The sequence below is a fragment of the Pongo pygmaeus genome, chromosome 5 (genome assembly GCF_028885625.2).
Source record: "Pongo pygmaeus isolate AG05252 chromosome 5, NHGRI_mPonPyg2-v2.0_pri, whole genome shotgun sequence".
Classification (NCBI taxonomy): domain Eukaryota; kingdom Metazoa; phylum Chordata; class Mammalia; order Primates; family Hominidae; genus Pongo; species Pongo pygmaeus.
Genome location: NC_072378.2, coordinates 96,195,341 through 96,212,916, shown reverse-complemented (window position 1 = coordinate 96,212,916; position 17,576 = coordinate 96,195,341). Strand labels below are relative to the sequence as shown.

Genomic DNA, 17,576 nt, shown 5'->3' with positions numbered 1-17,576 from the left:
TAAAAGGTAGGTTTCTACATATCAGCATAAGAAAATCTGTTAAGTATTTCAAATTATAGCTCATATTTCAAAGGTACTATGAAGGAAAACAGATAAATAAGAAAAGACAAAGACCAATGTTACACTGATAATATGAAGAGATGCTTTCATAATTGCTTCTATTTTAATCAAATAGTATTCAGATATGCTTGGTAGTCTGTTCAAATTTTAGGAAGACAAAGGAAACCAACTTTGTGTGTGTTTTTAATAGCATTTCATACAAAATGATTGGTGTAGCACCACACCGGATTGAGTTACCTAATTTTGTAAGTACAAGTAAGCCTTAAAAAGAAATACAGCCTGGATTTTCAAAAATCTATAATCCTGTAAGATACTGTCCCCCTTCACAATTACCACCTAATAAAAGGCAGCTGAATACCCTTCCCTGAGTCATGCAATAAATTAACGAATTGTAAAAAGAAACAATTAATTCACATATAGCACACATAACTCAAAATGATAAAATATTTTAAGTGATAACATTTGAGTTCATTTAAATTATATGACCATGTTTGCATGAATCCAATAAAAATATTAAGCCTGATTATCAAATTAACAATTGAAAACGATATCTTACAATCTATAAATAATTTAGTATGCAATTACATGTTTACGGGTTTTTTGTTTGTTTTTTTTGCCCCTTCCAAAAATCCAAGAAAAAAAAAACACTAAAGAATTACCTACCACCTCGGACATGTAGCTCATCTCTCATTTCTTTACTAATTTGGGCTGGAGTGATATATTCCTTTCCATCGAGTGTATGAACTACTTCTAGCTGTCTCTGAGCAATCAATTTATTAACAATCTCAATGCAGTTCCGCTCGGACAACCTGAAGGAAAGAAAAAAAGTTGTTTCAAAAGTCCACTTGATACACTGGTGCTCAATAAAATTAATACAATGTATGAAAACAGGCTTTTAAAAAGTTTGTTTAGTCACTAACTTCTACATCACAATATCTGTATTTTTCACTAACTGATTCAATAAGTTAAAAAAAAACTTTCAGAGTAAGTAGGTTTACATATGCTTAAATCATTTATTTAATTGGTACACATCATCCCATCACAAATTTCAAGTCTGTTGTCTCTTACAGGCCTGCTTCCAATCTTCAAATCTGAATGGAAAATTGAAGACATTTACTTAGGTAGGAAAAACAAAACAAAACAAAACAAAACAAAAAATGCCCTAATTTCCAGTTTAATCAGAATTTTCTTTTAAATTAAGTGCATAATTGCCTCACTTACACACATGGTCTGCAAGCAGGCAGGGGATGTGGCCTAGTGAAACCATAACTGCTACCCATGTTAGTTACCCATGCAGTTACGAGTTTGCTATCAGTGGTAGAAAATACAGCATAAGGGGATTGCTGTCTTCGGGCTCAAAAGGAATAAAACATCGCAGGTAGGAAGTAGTCAAAGAATAGAAAGGCTTCTATTAGCGTTATTTTAAAAAAGCAGAGTTAGGTTCCTCCGGACACATCCTCCAAAGGTTAGTGGGCTTGTAGAAAATGTCAGTGCCCTAACAGATGGCGTCAGGGGTCTAGCCCTAGGTCTGTTACAAAAGATAAAAGGGTAAAAAGTTCTAAGGATCAACATACTATTTGCCAAGTACTGTACTGGGGGGGGATTAGCCTCTCCTTTCGAGCTCATTCTAGATCAGGAAGTGTATAATAGCTAAGATGTCACAGTGATTTGGTGGTTGGTGGGTGAGGGAGGGTCAAAGAAATGCTCAATAAAGGCAGCTCGAAATCACCGGCCCCGTCCATGGTGGGGCGGGGCGCGCCAGCATCTCGCTGCAGCTGGGCTGGGGGGCTCCAGGGCGTCCTAGGCTGCGGACATTCCCGCCGAGCCTTGGACTTGGAACTGCGATCCAGGCTCGGGGCAGAGGGAGGAGGAGAGAATGGTGATAAGTAGCGAGAAGATCCGGGATGCAGGGCCGCGGGTCTAAAGTCCCAGATACAGGCGTGTCCGCCCACGGCCTAATTTGGGCTCCACAAAGGAGAGGGAGGGTCGGGCACCTCTGCGTGGCCTCGGCGAACTGCGCCCGCTGGAAGTCGGCCGCCAACCGCCTAATCTCTTCCCAGGCGTCCGCCATCACGGCCTGACTCGCAGTAGACGCGGAGGAACTGAAGACACGTCAGCCGACAGGCGGTGGGAGAAGAGAGGCGGAACGGGCCGCGCAGAGGGACAAGAGGCTCCGCCCCCGACGCAGACACACCAAACGCTTGCGCCCGAGGGGCGGGAGGCGGGCGGAAGTGCCGTGGTTCTGCCGCGGCGCTGGGGTTCCTCGCGGCGAGGCTGGCGGGGCTGAGGCTGCCAGGAGGGTGGTGCGTAGGTGTTTCTGGGGGGTCGTGGGCAGGATGCAGGGTTCAGTAAAGTTTAGCGTCAGAACTTTGTTTGCGCTACCCCTAATATTTCCGTAGAGTAATGGTTGTGTTAACTACTTTTCTTTTTTCTTCAGTCCTCCATTTGTTTTGGGGGAGGGTGGGGAGGGATAAGCCTGTGCCTAACATTGGCGCCTCTCTTCTCTAGCTGTTCACTCTGAGCATTCTCTTTTGTATAGGGTATCGTGTTAATTTTTACATGCACCCAGAGCAATCTGCCTTTTGGGAGATACATGGGAGACCCTACCGAAAGTAATTACTTTTTTTTTTTGCAGAATGAATAAATTTGCATGTCATAAAGGCTGTATAATTGCTTTCGTGTCTAGAGTTCGAGTCTTTCCTATTTCTCTTATTGCAATGATTAGCTTCATCAAATAATGAGGAATATAAACATAAGTATGCATGGCTATCAAGGAAACAGGGAAAGCAAAGAGAACATGTATCCTGCTTCCCTGTTGAGTAGATATTTACTCAGGTGTACCTTTCTCTTTCTTTTTTGTATCTATGAATGGAAAATAAATCATGGGACCCCCAAATCACTAAGCTAAAGGGAAAAGTCAAACTGGGAACTGCTTAGGGAAACCTGCCTCCCATTCTATTCAAAGTCACCCCTCTGCTCACTGAGATAAATGCATGTCTGATTGCTTCATTTGGAGAGGTTCATAAGAGAATGCAACTGTCTTTTACCTACCTATGACTTGGAACCCTCCTCCCCACTTGGAGTTGCCCTGCTTTTCCAGATCAGACCAATGTTTATCTTACATACATTGATTGCTGCCCCATGTCTCCCTAAAATGTGTAAAACCAAGCTGTGGCCCAGCCACCTTGGGCACATGTTGTCAGGACCTGTGCCATGTCATGGATGCAAGTTCTTAACTTTGGCTAAATAAACTTTCTGAGTTGATTGGGACCTGTCTCAGATATTTGGAGTTCATATATCTCACTCTTTACTATTTAAAAAATATTATTCCAGTTAGAAAGAATGAATAATATCAAGTATTTGATAGCACAACAGGGTGACTGTAGTTGTCAGAGACGTTTGAACTAGAGCAACTCCATCTTGAATAGGGGCTGGGTAAAATAAGGCTGAAACCTACTGGGCTGCATTCCCAAGAGGTTAGTCACAAAGTGAGATAGAAGGTCCTCAGGCAGGAAAAACCAGTCATAAAGACCTTGCTGATAAAACAGGTTGCAGTAGTGAAGCCAACCAAAACCCACCAAAAACCAAGATGATGAATAGAGTGACCTCTGGTCGTCTTCGCTGCTCATTGTATGCTAATTATAATCATTATCATGTTAAAAGGCACCCCCACCAGTGCCATGACAGTGTACAGATGCCATGGCAATGTCTGGAAGTTACCTTATATGGGTCTAAAAAGGGGAGGAACCCTCAGCCCTGGGAATTGCCCACACCTTTCCTTGGAAAACTTGTGAATAATCCACCCCTTGTTTAGCATGTAATCAAGAAATAACTATGGATGTCCTTAGGCCAGCAGCTCAAGCCATTGCTCTGCCTATGGAATAGCCATTCTTTTATTCTTTTGCTTACTTTATAAACTTGCTTCACTTTATGGATTTGCTTTCAATTCTTGTACGAAATCCAAAAACCTCTTGGGGTCTGGATTGGGACACCTTTCCGGAAGCATAGTCAATAATAATTCAATTGTACATTTTAAAAAACAAAGTACAAGTGGCTTGTTTGTAACACAAAGGAAATGCTTGAGGTAATGGATACCACATGTACCCTGATGTGATAATTACATGCTGTATGCCTGTATCAAAATATTTCATGTACTACATAAATATATACACCTACTATATACCCACAAAAATTAAAAACTAAAATAAAAATAAAAATATTTCCTTTAATCATATATTGATAGAGTTGGTAAAGAGGAGCTATTTCAATTTCTTTTCCATCTAAGTACATTACTGTGGGCAACTCAAATCCAATGCCATAAACGTATTTGTCTATTAAATTCCCCAGCTTTATTTAAAAGACAGGTAACTCAGTCATAAAACCTTCCACTAAGTACTGCTAGAAAATGACAATGGCTACCTGATTATGGACCAAGAGGGAAAACACCAGAAGTCAAAGAGGTAGTTTGGAAGGTGGTAGTTAGTGTGGTTCCAGAGAGCATCAAGCTTCAAAACAAGCAGAAACATTCATTCCCAAAACACATATTTATTAATTCTCTATCAGATGCCATGGAGCACAGTGGTGGATAAGGAAGACATGGTCTGGCTGTAACAATTTAGAAATCTAATGAAGCAGATTAAAAAGATAAGTACAATAAAAGTGTAAAAATTCTAACAATAGGGGAAGTTTAGGGCAGTATGTGATCACTTGGCAGCCAAACTTCTTGCTTCCTATGTAAGACTCTCACAGTCAGACTGGAGCTGCACATCTCTGCCGCTGCACAACACATGGAGAATAGTCTGCTGTATCCTAGTCTTGCCAAGCCCTTTCAGGACCCCATGTCTTTACTGGAATGCCTGTCCACTTCCCCACGCCCCCCACCCTCATCCCCTCATATTATTTTGTAACATATTTCTTCACGCTATCCCAGCTTTAAAGTCTTCAATGAAACCTTTTAAACTCCTACAGAGTTATTCTATATGTTGTGTTTCCACATTTCTTTATTTAGATGCCTCTAATAGCAAGTAAAGTTATATTGTAGTTTATTAACTTATTTACTGCATCTCTCAATATCCTGAGCTCCTAAAGGAACTCCTGAAAGTTCCTCAGCACTTAGCATGACAACTAGTACATAGTACCTGCTGTATTCTATAAATGTCCTTTATATGAGTAAGTCAGTGTAAATGTTTTGGTGCAGCATTATACTTTGGTACAATGGTACTATGTTAATGTTACTAATATTTACATTTATTCCTGAGAAAGGAAACCATAAGAATAATTCATGGTTATATTTTCTAGAGACTAGGCTTGTTTCGTCCAGTATGGTACTCAATAGCCATATGAAGCGATTTACATTTAAATTAATTGAGATTAAATAAAATTGATAATGTGGTCCTTCAGTTGCGCTAGCCACATTTCAGATTCTCAGTAGTCACATGTGCCTCATGGCTATCATATGGGATAGTTTAGAAAAACATCTTCATCTTCACAGAAAGTTTTATTGTACAGCTCTGGTCTAGACCTTTGATGGGATGCACATTTGTTCAGACTCTGAGATCATATAACTTAAATATCTCCACCTAGCAACCATATACTCTAACTACATTTTCAGTTATTTTTAATGGGTAATAAGCATTTGAATGGAGGATATTTCAGTGTTGGCTGATATCTGATATTAAGTAGAGCTTTAATCAATACAGTGCATGCCTAGAATAATGGTAAGAATCCCAAGTGGCTATTTAATAACAGATGAGAGATTCTTTTGAAGAGCAAGCTTTGTGTAGACTTGGGAAATAGAACTTCCATTCTCTACAAAATATTCTAATAGTTGTGGTTGTGTCTACAAACTTAAGTTGAATTTTGATATGTAGATGATGGGGGAGGATTGATGATGTCTTCAGCTGCACTCTGTACATGATTTGCGACACTATCCTTAGACTCACTTTAAAATATGAAGGGCAATAAAATATTGCCACATTTATAATTTGAATTGATGGCTACCCTGATAGCATATCAAGTGTGATCTGGTAAAGTTCCTCCATGATAAATTTAAAAAAAATAAAATTTGAAGTATTTTTTCCTTGTCTGTCAAGAAAATACAACTGTAAACTTTGAAATACTTTTCCTGGTTCAACTAGGAAAATAAAGTAACTACAATTGGGTATTGTCAAGCAAATCAGTATTCACTGTTTGTCACATAGGGAAATTACCAAGACGTAGTGTTAATTGTGTCACTGACATTATCCTATGTAATAAAGGATTTAAAAATTATTTTAATCCCATAATCAAAAATGGTAGTGAACATCCAAACATAGCAAGTATTAGTGCCTTAGGAAAACACTATGATTCATGAGTAGAAGGAGAGCAAAAAGGCCACTGAAAAAGAGGAAAGTAATTAGAGAAGCAAAAAATTATAGACGAAGGATAGTTAACAATAACTCTACAGAGTTAAAGAGAAGGAAAATAATGCAGGCCCACTGGCTATTACAGCAAAAAGGCTATGCCTTTTACTTTATTTATTTATTTATTTATTTTTAAAAATAGAGATGAGATCTTGCTCTGTTGCCCAGGCTGGTTTCAAACTCCTGGCCTCAAGTGATTCTCCCACCTTGGCCTCCTTAAGTTCTGGGATTACAGGTGTGAGCCATCATGCCCAGCCAGGCTGTGACTTTTAACAGGGGATTGTTTCTTTTTTTCCTGCCATGGTTGCAATAGAAGTCAGATTGTAAGAGCATAAAGAAGCCAAATTAGTGTGGAGACAAAAGTGACTCCACCTTAAATGCTAATCTGCTATAGTGATTTTTGAGTATCCTCAGTCCCATGAATGCCTCCTGATTCCTACTTTATTTACTGTCCCTGGAGAAAGAACATGTCAACCTTGATGTTATCGCACAGTTTACAGACTATGATGAATATATAGCATTGTTGCCTGTTCTGGAGGATTGCCTTTAATTATCTTGCATAGAGAGCACTTATACCCTTTCACTGTAGTATAGAAGCTCTGGGTTGGGAGGTAATAGGTTTAGAGATCTACCTGTCTTTCTGCTGCCCAAGACCACACTTTCGTCTGTAAGTTATCTCCATTACTGACAAACTGGATTTTTCTACCTCATTCTTTGATTTCTCAGCTCCTCTGGCATCTGGGGGGAACTTTGTGTATATGGTGGCCCTTTCACAGAACAGTCAGCGTTCTCCAGAGTAACAGAGAGATTATAGTAATTGGCCCATGTGATTATGGAGGCTGAGAAGTCCCATGATCTGCAAGCTGGAGAACCATAAAAGTTGGTGGTGTAATTCAGTCTGAGTTTGAAGGTCTGTGAACCAGGAGTGCTGATGTCCAAGAGGAGGAGAAGATGGCTGTTGCAGCTCAAGCAGAAAGCTAATTCACTGTTCTCTGCCTCTTTGTTCCATTCAAGCCCTCAAGGGATGGTATAATGCCCACCCAAATGGGTGAGAGCATTTTTTTACTCAGTCTACCAATTCAGATACAAGTATCTTCTGTAAACACCTTCACAGACATACCCAGAAATAATGTTTTACCAGATATTTGGGCATCCTTTAGCCCAGTCAAACTGACATAAAATTAACTGTCACAGAAGGACTACCTCGTTAGCAACTAAGAACAATGGGACTTAGAACAGAGACCTCATCAGGTATTAAATTGGAAGAAGATACATTAATGAAAAGAAATGTTATGGTACTGTTGAAGATGGAGACAGCAAGACCCTCCGAGGCTATAGAAAAAATAGCATAATAAACCCAGAAAGGCTCTTCAAGATATCTATGCTAGTGTTCTACCTAAGACAGCAATAATTTCTTTGCAAAGGCCCTGGAAGATTATTTAGTTTGCTTGGATCCTTAAGATGATGAAGTGTTCCCTTTTTAGCAAGGTAAATGAATCTGTTTTTGGACAGATGTAACTCTTAGAAATTTCTTCCTTGTACTGCTAAAGCAAGATCTGTTTCCCTGTAGCTTCCATATGGTTTCCTTAAGTGATAAACAGACTGACTGTAATATATCTTTCCTATGACAGCCCTCCAAATATCTGAAGCATGTCCCTCCTACCTGTTTTCTTTTTTTAAGTTAAGCATCCCATATACTTCAATTATATCTCCTGACAAGATTGCCAGACCTCTTAATATTTTGGCTGCCCAATCAGAATAAAGTTGTTGAACTCTAGTTTGCTAGTGTCAATTTTAAAAAGTAATGTCCAGAAGGAATTTTGTATTTTACATGTAGTCTGACTGGAACAGATAAGAGACAGTGAAATTAATTTTGTTAGATATTTTACACTTGTTAATTGGACTCTTGGCCTAAACTGAACAGTAATGAATGTACCTGTCTGGTATTTATCTAAATTGCCATCAAACCAGGTTTAATCTACTCTGTAGCTGAAAAAATTAATTTTATTTGATAAATTTTACCTTGTTCATTTTGACCCATTCATTCATTTATTCATTCATTGTTTCAACAAATACTTTTTGAGGTCAGCATTGTGGCAGTCTTCGTTATGCCCTGAGATTACCAGAAAGTACAAGTTATTCCAATTAGTTGAACTACTTGAGATCATTTTAAAATGTAAATCTAATATTCAACATTGTTATTTTTACATCACCTGTCATCTATAAATTTCATAAACATGATTATATCTTTATTCAGTTAATAACAAGACTAAAAAATCAAGGACATATTCTTGTGATAAGCTGGTGATTTTGAATCATCAGGATTCTAGATTTAAAAGTTTTTGGAGATAGAGAGCATTTAACAGTGTGATTTATTTATTTTATAGAAGAGAGTTAATATATGACTTAGAGTTTGTCTTAAATACCATCTTTCTCTTTTTGTCCCAGGGGAAGATCACAGAATGCCGCCTTGCTTGTGGAATTACAGAATTCAAATCTATCAGTTTTATCGGGAGTAATTTTTCAAGACTTACTCTTAAGGAATTCATACTGATTCCTAATAATCATCATTTTCTTAACCTAAATCCTACAAAGCCATCCATTTAATCATTTGTTTTAGAATGTTTCCTGCTTTCCTATATGTTTCTTTTTCTTCTTACTTTAAAGCAAGGTTTAAACATCCCTTTTGATATTTTTAGGTTTTGTCGGGGTGTAGGGAGCAAGGTTATTGTCACTGTGACTTTGCCCTGCAGCAGTAAAGCAATAACTAGCATCATTTCTGCTTTGTATTGTTTTATCATTTCTACATCATGTTTGTAGGCTGACAAATGAAGTCAAATGCTTATAAATGCTTTGTAAACTATAAAATTCTCCATTTGTATATATTTCTGCCCCACTTATTTCTCATTAATGTTACTTGTGATTATATTGTCAGAATTCCATTTTAGAGCCACATTTTTGTGAATATTGTGCTGCAAATATATTTATTTGTTTTTAAGCACTAAGTATTCTTTTGTTCCCAGCAAAACAAATTCTATATGAGTCTTTTCTGGTTCTGTTTTTTTTTTTTTTTTTCAATCTCTTCACAATATTGTATTTAGAGCCAGATTTATCAGCCCCAGGCATCTCTTGCTTTCCTGTGTCTACTTCTTCACAGTATAACTCTCAGGCAAAATAACAAAAAGGCAAGTTCACAAAGGAACCAGTGAGTGTTCTTGTCAGTGCTTGGGTTCCATTCTCAAATAAGCTGAAAATTCTTCTATTTCATCAGCAGAATGTGATTTAAAGGGATATATTGCCAGCTTGTATCACTGCTAAACAGTGGTATGTCACTGTAGAGCAAATAGTCACAAGAATACATTCTAAGGAAATATATAGTTATATCTATGCTTTCTGCTAAGCAAGGAGAAACACAGACTGGCTCAAATCTCCAGAAATGACTTGTATCCTTCTTCTTTATTTCTTACACCTTTTCTTTTCTTCATCTCCTATTTCTTCTTTCCCCATGTCCTCTTCCTGCTTTCACAATTTCCTTCTCCTCCTTATTCTTCTTCCTTTTCACCTCCCCATCTTCTTCCTTATGCATTAATAATTATGCCAGCAAGATGATATCTTGTAAAGAAATGGAATACTTTTAGCAGATGCCACACTATAGCCACAGCAGTGACATCTGGAATTTGTCAAGAGCCACAGTTGGCATCCCTAAAATTCACCTGCCTGGATTCTGTTCTGAGAAGATTGTGTCTGCAAGAAAGTCTGGCCAAGTTCCTAAAAGAGGCAAAATCAAGGATAGATGGCATCTATCCTAGTTCCTGTGAAGGTTAAAAGCGTCTTCAGGTACTTAGATACGTAGATATACAGGCTCTGTTATTACAAACTTTCAAGGCAATTCTTATGTTCTTATGTATTTATTTGCTTTTTGAATCATAAAACTTATGCTTATATTTTAAGCAGATGGAGTTTGTTTATGAAGAAGGGATTATTGCTGATCCTCATTATTACACATCAGAGTAGTTATATTTCTATGTAATTTTTGCATAGAGTAGGCATTTGTGGTCTTGCTCTATATCTGTTTGATCATAGCAATTCCAATTGATTTCACAGGGTCAGCAAATACACAGCACATAAGCTAACACTCTTCCTTCTTGTACCCACAGTAGACAACTAAGCAATTATGGCGTTTGTCTTGCTAAGCCAGGAAACAGCTTCAGAATCCTTCTCAAACAATGTTTCAGACAGCTGCTATTAATATGTCAGAGTTGGCACTTGATGAGAAATACAGTTGCCATTCCAGATTAAGGCCAACACCCCCCACCACCCCAAAAAACAGCCTCATAAAAAAGACCTCTGGGCAGTAGCATCAGAAATATAAGGGTCACTGATGGAGTATGACAGGAATCTAAGACAGAGAGAGATCCTAATTTCCCAGGAGCCAATAATTCAGAGTGGATAATTCTGGTTTGGACTTAAGGTAGATGTAGGATGGAAGTAAAAAAGAAAACATACATTGGGACTGGGTCCTTAGATCTATAAATTGTTTATTTGGGTAGCCATTACTCAGATTTCTCATTCTATAGAGTGGTTTTTTAAAGTTTCACAGTGGTACCTAATTGTGACAATATGGGTTTTTCCTATGATTAGTGACCCAATAGAATAGTGAAAAGGAAAGTATTTGTTTTTGCACAACATAGAGGCATGAGTGCCTTCTTTTAACCCATTGATTCCCACACTTTGATCTTGAGAAACTTACGGTCTTAAACCCTCTGAAGACCTCCCAAAGGGCTTTTGTTTATATGGCTGTATCTATCAAGATTTATCATATTTAAATTAAAATGGAAAAATGTTAAAATAGTTATTGAAAATGAAAATAGTAGAAGCCTGTTTACTTAAATAATATTTAATCTCACAAATCCCCTGAAAGATTTTGGAGAATTTCCTGATTGGCACTTTGAAAACTGCTGCTGTAACCCATTCTGTGATGACTGCTGACTTGATGTAAGGTGAATGCAGAAAGTCTCTTGCTAGGACTCTCCCTGGCATTGCCTCATTCACAAAAATTTCAGATACTATATATATAAATTCCGATAATTCATTCAGTTAAATGTTTATTAAATATATTTTCAGATTTTTTATTGATATAGAACTAATTATTCTATCAAGGACACATATAAAATAATTAGGTATAGAAAATATAAGAAAGAAAAGGAAATCAAGATTAGGAAAAAATAACAATGCAGCTATTCAGACCATATAGTCCTATAAAGTTGGCTCATTATTTTGCTAATGTGTTTACTGAGCACCTGTTCTAGACCTAGGAAATGCAGGGATGACTACAATTGCCCCAGTTGTTATCTCATTGAGGTTACATTATATTGTACTTGTAAAATATGCACCCCCACTCATGGCTCTAGGCAAAACAAATGAACAAAAACAAAAACCAACAAAACAAATATATCAGTTAAAAGATCATTGACCAAAATGTTAAATGGAGTACTCTGAGGAAGCAAAGAGTTTTGGAGATATGCAAAATAATTTTCTTATAGTACATTTCCTAATTGACTTTATAAAGCTGTTTCTTATGGTCTTCATTAATGAAAGTTAAAGAGGCATGAGAACAAAGTGCTGCTGAGAATATTATATCAATTAATTTTTGTGAAAACAAAAGTATAATCCATTTGTTGCCAATATTATCAGACTGTGATTCTAAAGTGAAACTACCTTTCTTTTTTACATCCATGTTTTCATAGTATAAGCCACTCCTGGTCCATTAAAAATGTAGTACTGCCAACCTAAAGTTAGTACGAGGGCTTCACCTTATACCAAGAGAGCTGAGAAATGTTGGGGAGCACAGATCATTTGATGAGTAGTAAATGCCTGATATAGCTGGTAGTTTGAAGTAGTAGCTCCTTAGATGATTTTTTTTTTCCAGAAGGGGGAAGAACGTTATGTGTTATAGATGGAATTCTGTCCTTCCAAATGTATATGCTGAACTCCTAACTCCCTGTACCTTAGAATGTGACTATACTTGTAGATAGGGTTTTTAAACAGTAAGTAGGTTAAAATGAGGTCATTAGGGTACTCTAATCCAATATGCCTGTTGTCCTTATAAAAAGGTGTGCTTAAGACACAGACACCTACAGAAGGAAGACCATATGAAAATACAGGGAGAAGAAAGCTATCTGTAAGCCAAGGAGTGAGTAAGGCCTCAGAAGAAAGCAAAGCCTGCCAACACCTGGATCTTGGATTCTGGCCTCCAGAATCATAAGAAAATACGTTTCTATTGTTTAAGCTACTCGGTCTCTGGTACTTGGTTACGGTAGCCCTAGCAAACTCATATGATTCTGTGATGAGAGGAAAGAACTGTTGAAGGGTGAGCAATCAAAGATACAAGGAAAAAGAAAAGGGAGGCAGAGGAGTGGTGGGGATCAGAGTGAGAAAATATCAGAGGGGGCAGAAAAGTATGGGGCAAAGTCATAGATAGGTGGTGTGTGTATTAGTCAATTCTTGCATTGATATAAAGAACTACTTGAGACTGAGTAATTTATAAAGAAAAGAGATTTAATTGGCTCAGAGTTCTGCAGGCTGTACAGAAAGCATGGCTTGGGAGGCCCCAGGAAACTTACAAGCATGGCAGAAGGTGAAGAGGAAGGAGGCATGTCTCACATGGCTGAAGCAGGGGGAAGAAAGAGGGAAAGGGGAGGTGCTACAGACTTTTAAACAACCAGGTCTCTTGATTACTTACTCACTACCACAAGAGTATAAAGGGGGAAATCTTCCTCCATGATCCAATCACCTCCCACCAGACCCTACCTCCAACACTGGGGATTACAATTCAACATGAGATTTGGGTGGGGACACAAATCCAAACCATATTATTCCACCCCGGCCCCTCCCAAATCCCATGTCCTTCTCACATTGCAAAATACAATCCTCCCTTCTCAACAGTCCCCTAAGTCTTAATTCATTTCAGCATTAACTCAAAAGTCCACAGTCCAAAGTCTCATCTGAGACAAGGCATTCCGTTCTGTCTATGATCCTGTAAAATTGAAAGCGAGTTAGTTACTTCCAGGATACAATGGGAGTACAGGCATTGGGTATATACACCCACTCCAAGAGGGAGAAATCAGCCAAAACAAAGGCACTATAGGCCCCATGCAAGTCCAATACCCAGAAGGGCAGTCATTAAATCTTAAAGCTCCAAAATAATCTCCTTTGGCTCCATGTCTCACATCCAGGCCACACTGATACAAGGGGGGGGGACTCCCAAGGCCTTGGACATCTCCACCTCTGTGGCTTTGCTTGGTACAGTCTCCTCAGCTGCTTTTACAGGCTGGTGTTGAGTGCCTGTGGCTTTTCCAGGCACATAGTACAAGCTGTTGGTGTATATACCATTCTGGGGTCTGGAGGACGGTGGCCCTCTTCTCACAGCTCCACTAGGCAGTGCCCAGTGGAGACTCTTGTGTGGGGCCTCCAACTCTACATTTCTCTTCTGCACTGCTGTAGTAGAGATTCTCCATGAGGGTTCCATCCAGGCAGCAGACTTCTGCCTGGATATTGAGGTGTTTTCATATATTCTATGAAATCTGGGCAGAGGCTCCAAAGCCTCGACTCTTGCCCTCTGTACACCCACAGGCTTAGCACCACATGGAAGCCACCAAGGCTTATAGCTTGCACCCTCTGAAGCAGCAGCCTGATCCATATCTGGGGCCTTTTTAGCCATGACTGGAGCTGGAATGGCTGGGACACAGGGAGCAGTCTCCCAAGGTTGCTCAGGGCAGCAAGGCCATGGCCTGGTCCACAAAACCATTCTTTTTTCCTAGGCCTCTGGGCATGTGATGGGAGGGGCTGCCATGAAGCTCTCTGAAATGCCTTCCAGGCATTTTCCCCATTGTCTTGGCTACTGACATTAGGCTCCTCTTTACTTTTGCAAATTTCTGCAGCCAGCTTGAATTACTCCCCTGAAAATGGGTTTTTGTTTTCTACCACTTGGCCACATTACACATTTTCAAAACGTTTATGCTCTATTTCCTTTTTAAATATATGTTGCAATTTCAGACCATCTCTTTGCTCATGAATATAAGCATATGAGTTAGAAGCAGCCAGGATACTTCTTGAACACTTTACTGCTTAGAAATTTCTTCCACCAGGTACCCTAAATCATCTCTCTCAAGTTCAAAGTTCCACAGATCCCTACAGCAGGGGCACAATGCCACCAGTCTTTGCTACAGCATAGCAAGAGTAACCTTTACTCCAGTTCCCAATAAATTTCTTATCTCCATCTGAGACTACCTCAGCCTGGACTTCATTGTTGCAACAATTTAACAAGTCTCTAGGAAGTTCCAAACTTTCCCTCATCTTCTGGTCTTCTTCTGAGCCCTTCAAATTGTTCCAACATCTGCCCATTACCCAGTTCCAAAATCGCTTCCACATTTTCAGGTATCTTTGTAGCAATGCCCCACTTCCCTGGTACCAATATTCAGTATTAGTCCATTCTTGCATTGCTATAAAGAACTACCTGAGACTGATTAATTTATAAAGAAAAGAGATTTAATTGGCTCAGAGTTCTGCAGGCTGTACAGGAAGCATGGCTTGGGAGGCCTCAGGAAATTCATAAGCATGGCAGAAGGTGAAGAGGAAGGAGGCACATCTCACATGGCTGAAGCAGGGGGACGAGAGAGGGAAGTGTGAGGTGCTACAGACTTTTAAACAACCAGATCTTGTGAAAACTCACTCACTATCACGAGAATAGCAAGGGGAAAATCTAGCCCCATGATCAAATCACCTCCCACCAGGCCCCCGCCTCCAACATTGGGGATTGCAATTCCACGTGAGATTTGGGTGGGGATATGAATCCAAAACATATCAGTGTGGTAGGCTAAACAATAGCACCAGGCTGGGCATGGTGGCTCATGCCTGTAATCGCAGTACTTTCGGTGGCCAAGGTGAGTGGATTGCTTGAGCTCAGGAGTTTGAGACTAGCCTCAGCAATATGGTGAATCCTGTCTCTACAAAACATACAAATATTAGCGAAGTGTGGTGTTGTATGCCTGTAGCCCCAGCTACTTGGGAGGCTGAGGTGGGAGGATGGCTTGAGCCCAGGTGGCGGAGGTTGCAGTGAGCCAAGATTGTCCCACTGCACTCCAGCCTGGGTGATGGAGCCAGATCCTGTCTCAAAAAGAAAAAAAGCACCAAAAGAACTCCATGTCAAATTCCCTAAACTTGTGATTTTTACCTTATATTATAAAGGATGGGATAAATTCAAGGCTCTGAGGGGAAATGTTTATCCTGGATTATCTGAGTCAGTCCTAAATACAATCACATGTATCCTTATAAGAAAGGAGAGACAGTTGTGAGACAGACACACAGAGGACAGACACACAGAAGAGGAGAAGGTGATATGATGTTGCCTCAAGCCAGAGAACACTTGGCACCCGTGGAAGCTGAAAGAGGCAAGGAAAGAAGAAATTTCTGTTGTTTTAAGCCACCAAGTTTGTGGTCATTTGTTACAACAGCCACAGAGAACTAATATAGATGGACTGAGCTTGGATATCAGAAAATAAATTTCTTCCTTTCAGACATGGGGTAGAAAAGTAAGGATGTTTATACACTGATTATCTTGGTGGAGGTGGTGGTGGTGATATTGTAGGTAAAGTAATTACAGACTATTAGTTTTGTATGTAATAATGCATCAAGAACTTTTCTGATTTTTTATTTGTTAGAAAACTCAGAGTTTAGACCAAACCCCAAATATAATAGAAAACATTGAGTTTTTAAAAAAACTTTTGACCATTTGTACCAACCAACTGTAAAGCTTCTTCTTTTATATCTTTCAGCATTTAGTTATAAATAATGAATCAGGAAACAAAGGGCCAATAATGACATAATGAACTCCTTAAGGTACGCATAATGTTTCATAAGTTAAGTTAGAAATTTCCAATTGCTTTTTCTGAAATGGAAACAACTGTATAACAAGATTGCTTCTTTGAAATACTGTAAGAGTATAATGTTCTAGATTGTTCTATACTGCAACATATTAAAGCCTAATGGATTTTCCTCATGAAAATCTGTAATATTGCTATGATTGAATATTTCTTCAGAACTTGGTAAACATGTTGCTTTTTTAAAATCTTGTATTTGTCATAGTACTTATTCTGGCAGGTGGGGGAACATTTGGGTGATGCTTGTTGTTAACAGAAGGATGAATTAGTTTTGCAGCATGAATTAGCATTCCATAAAATTCATTCACAAAATAATTGCTTACTGGGGATTTTCATCATTATAACTGAGAAAGAGGAGGCACATCTGTGCTCTTTTGCAATATGAGACAATCATTTTTCAAACAAATGATACATGCAACAATAAATGGGGATATGGCGGGAAAAAGATTCAGTGGTTCTATCTGAGCCCGTGATTCCAATACTAGAGGCAGAATTGAGATTCAAGTCAATAACTGTACCAGGAAAAGTCATAATAAGGGTATAGGGGGTTGATACATTTAACTTCTGTCTATAACAGCTTTCTTTGGATAATTTGGTAGAAAAAACAACATGAAATAAAAACATCTTTAGAAGTCTTAGATGTATTACTAATTGTTTATGGGACTGATTTCAGAAATTTGATACCTTAACATCTTAAACAAAAAGGAAGGCCAGGTACATTGGCTCAGACCTGTAATCTCAGCACTTTGAGAGAGCAAGGAGTGAAGATTGCTTAAGGCCAGGAGTTCAAGACAAACCTGGGCAACATTGTGAGACCCCCAACTCTACAAAAAACAAGACAAAACAAAAAACAAAAAACCTAGCTGGATATGGATATGGTAGCATGTGCCTGTAGTCGTAGCTATAGGAGGCTAAGGTGGGAGGATTGCTTGAGCTCAAGGGTTCAAGGCTACAGTGAGCCATGATCAGCCCATTGCACTCCAGCCTGGGTAACAGAGTGAGATCTTTTCTTTAAAAAGAGAGAGACAAACAGAGAGAGAGAAATACTCTCAACAGGCAGCATGAAATCATGTTCTAAATCCACACTTCTTTTTTTTCCTGAAGATATTTGTTCAATAACATACGAGCCAAATAATGGAAACTGACATCTTGTGTGTGTGTGTGTGTGTGTGTGTGT

General features: G+C 38.9%; 1 protein-coding gene across 1 annotated transcript in view; it reads right to left on the bottom strand.

Moving 5' to 3' along the window:
- The window catches only part of UFL1 (UFM1 specific ligase 1), a 32,371-nt gene extending 30,042 nt beyond the window's left edge, over positions 1-2,329 (bottom strand). The window contains exons 1-2 of the mRNA XM_054490847.2: positions 2,055-2,329; positions 724-869 (exon numbers count right to left, since the gene is read on the bottom strand). Coding sequence (XP_054346822.1) covers positions 724-869; positions 2,055-2,131 — 223 coding nt within the window. The 5' untranslated portion in view covers positions 2,132-2,329. The remainder of the gene's footprint in view (positions 1-723; positions 870-2,054) is intronic.
- Between the last annotated feature and the right edge of the window lie 15,247 nt (positions 2,330-17,576).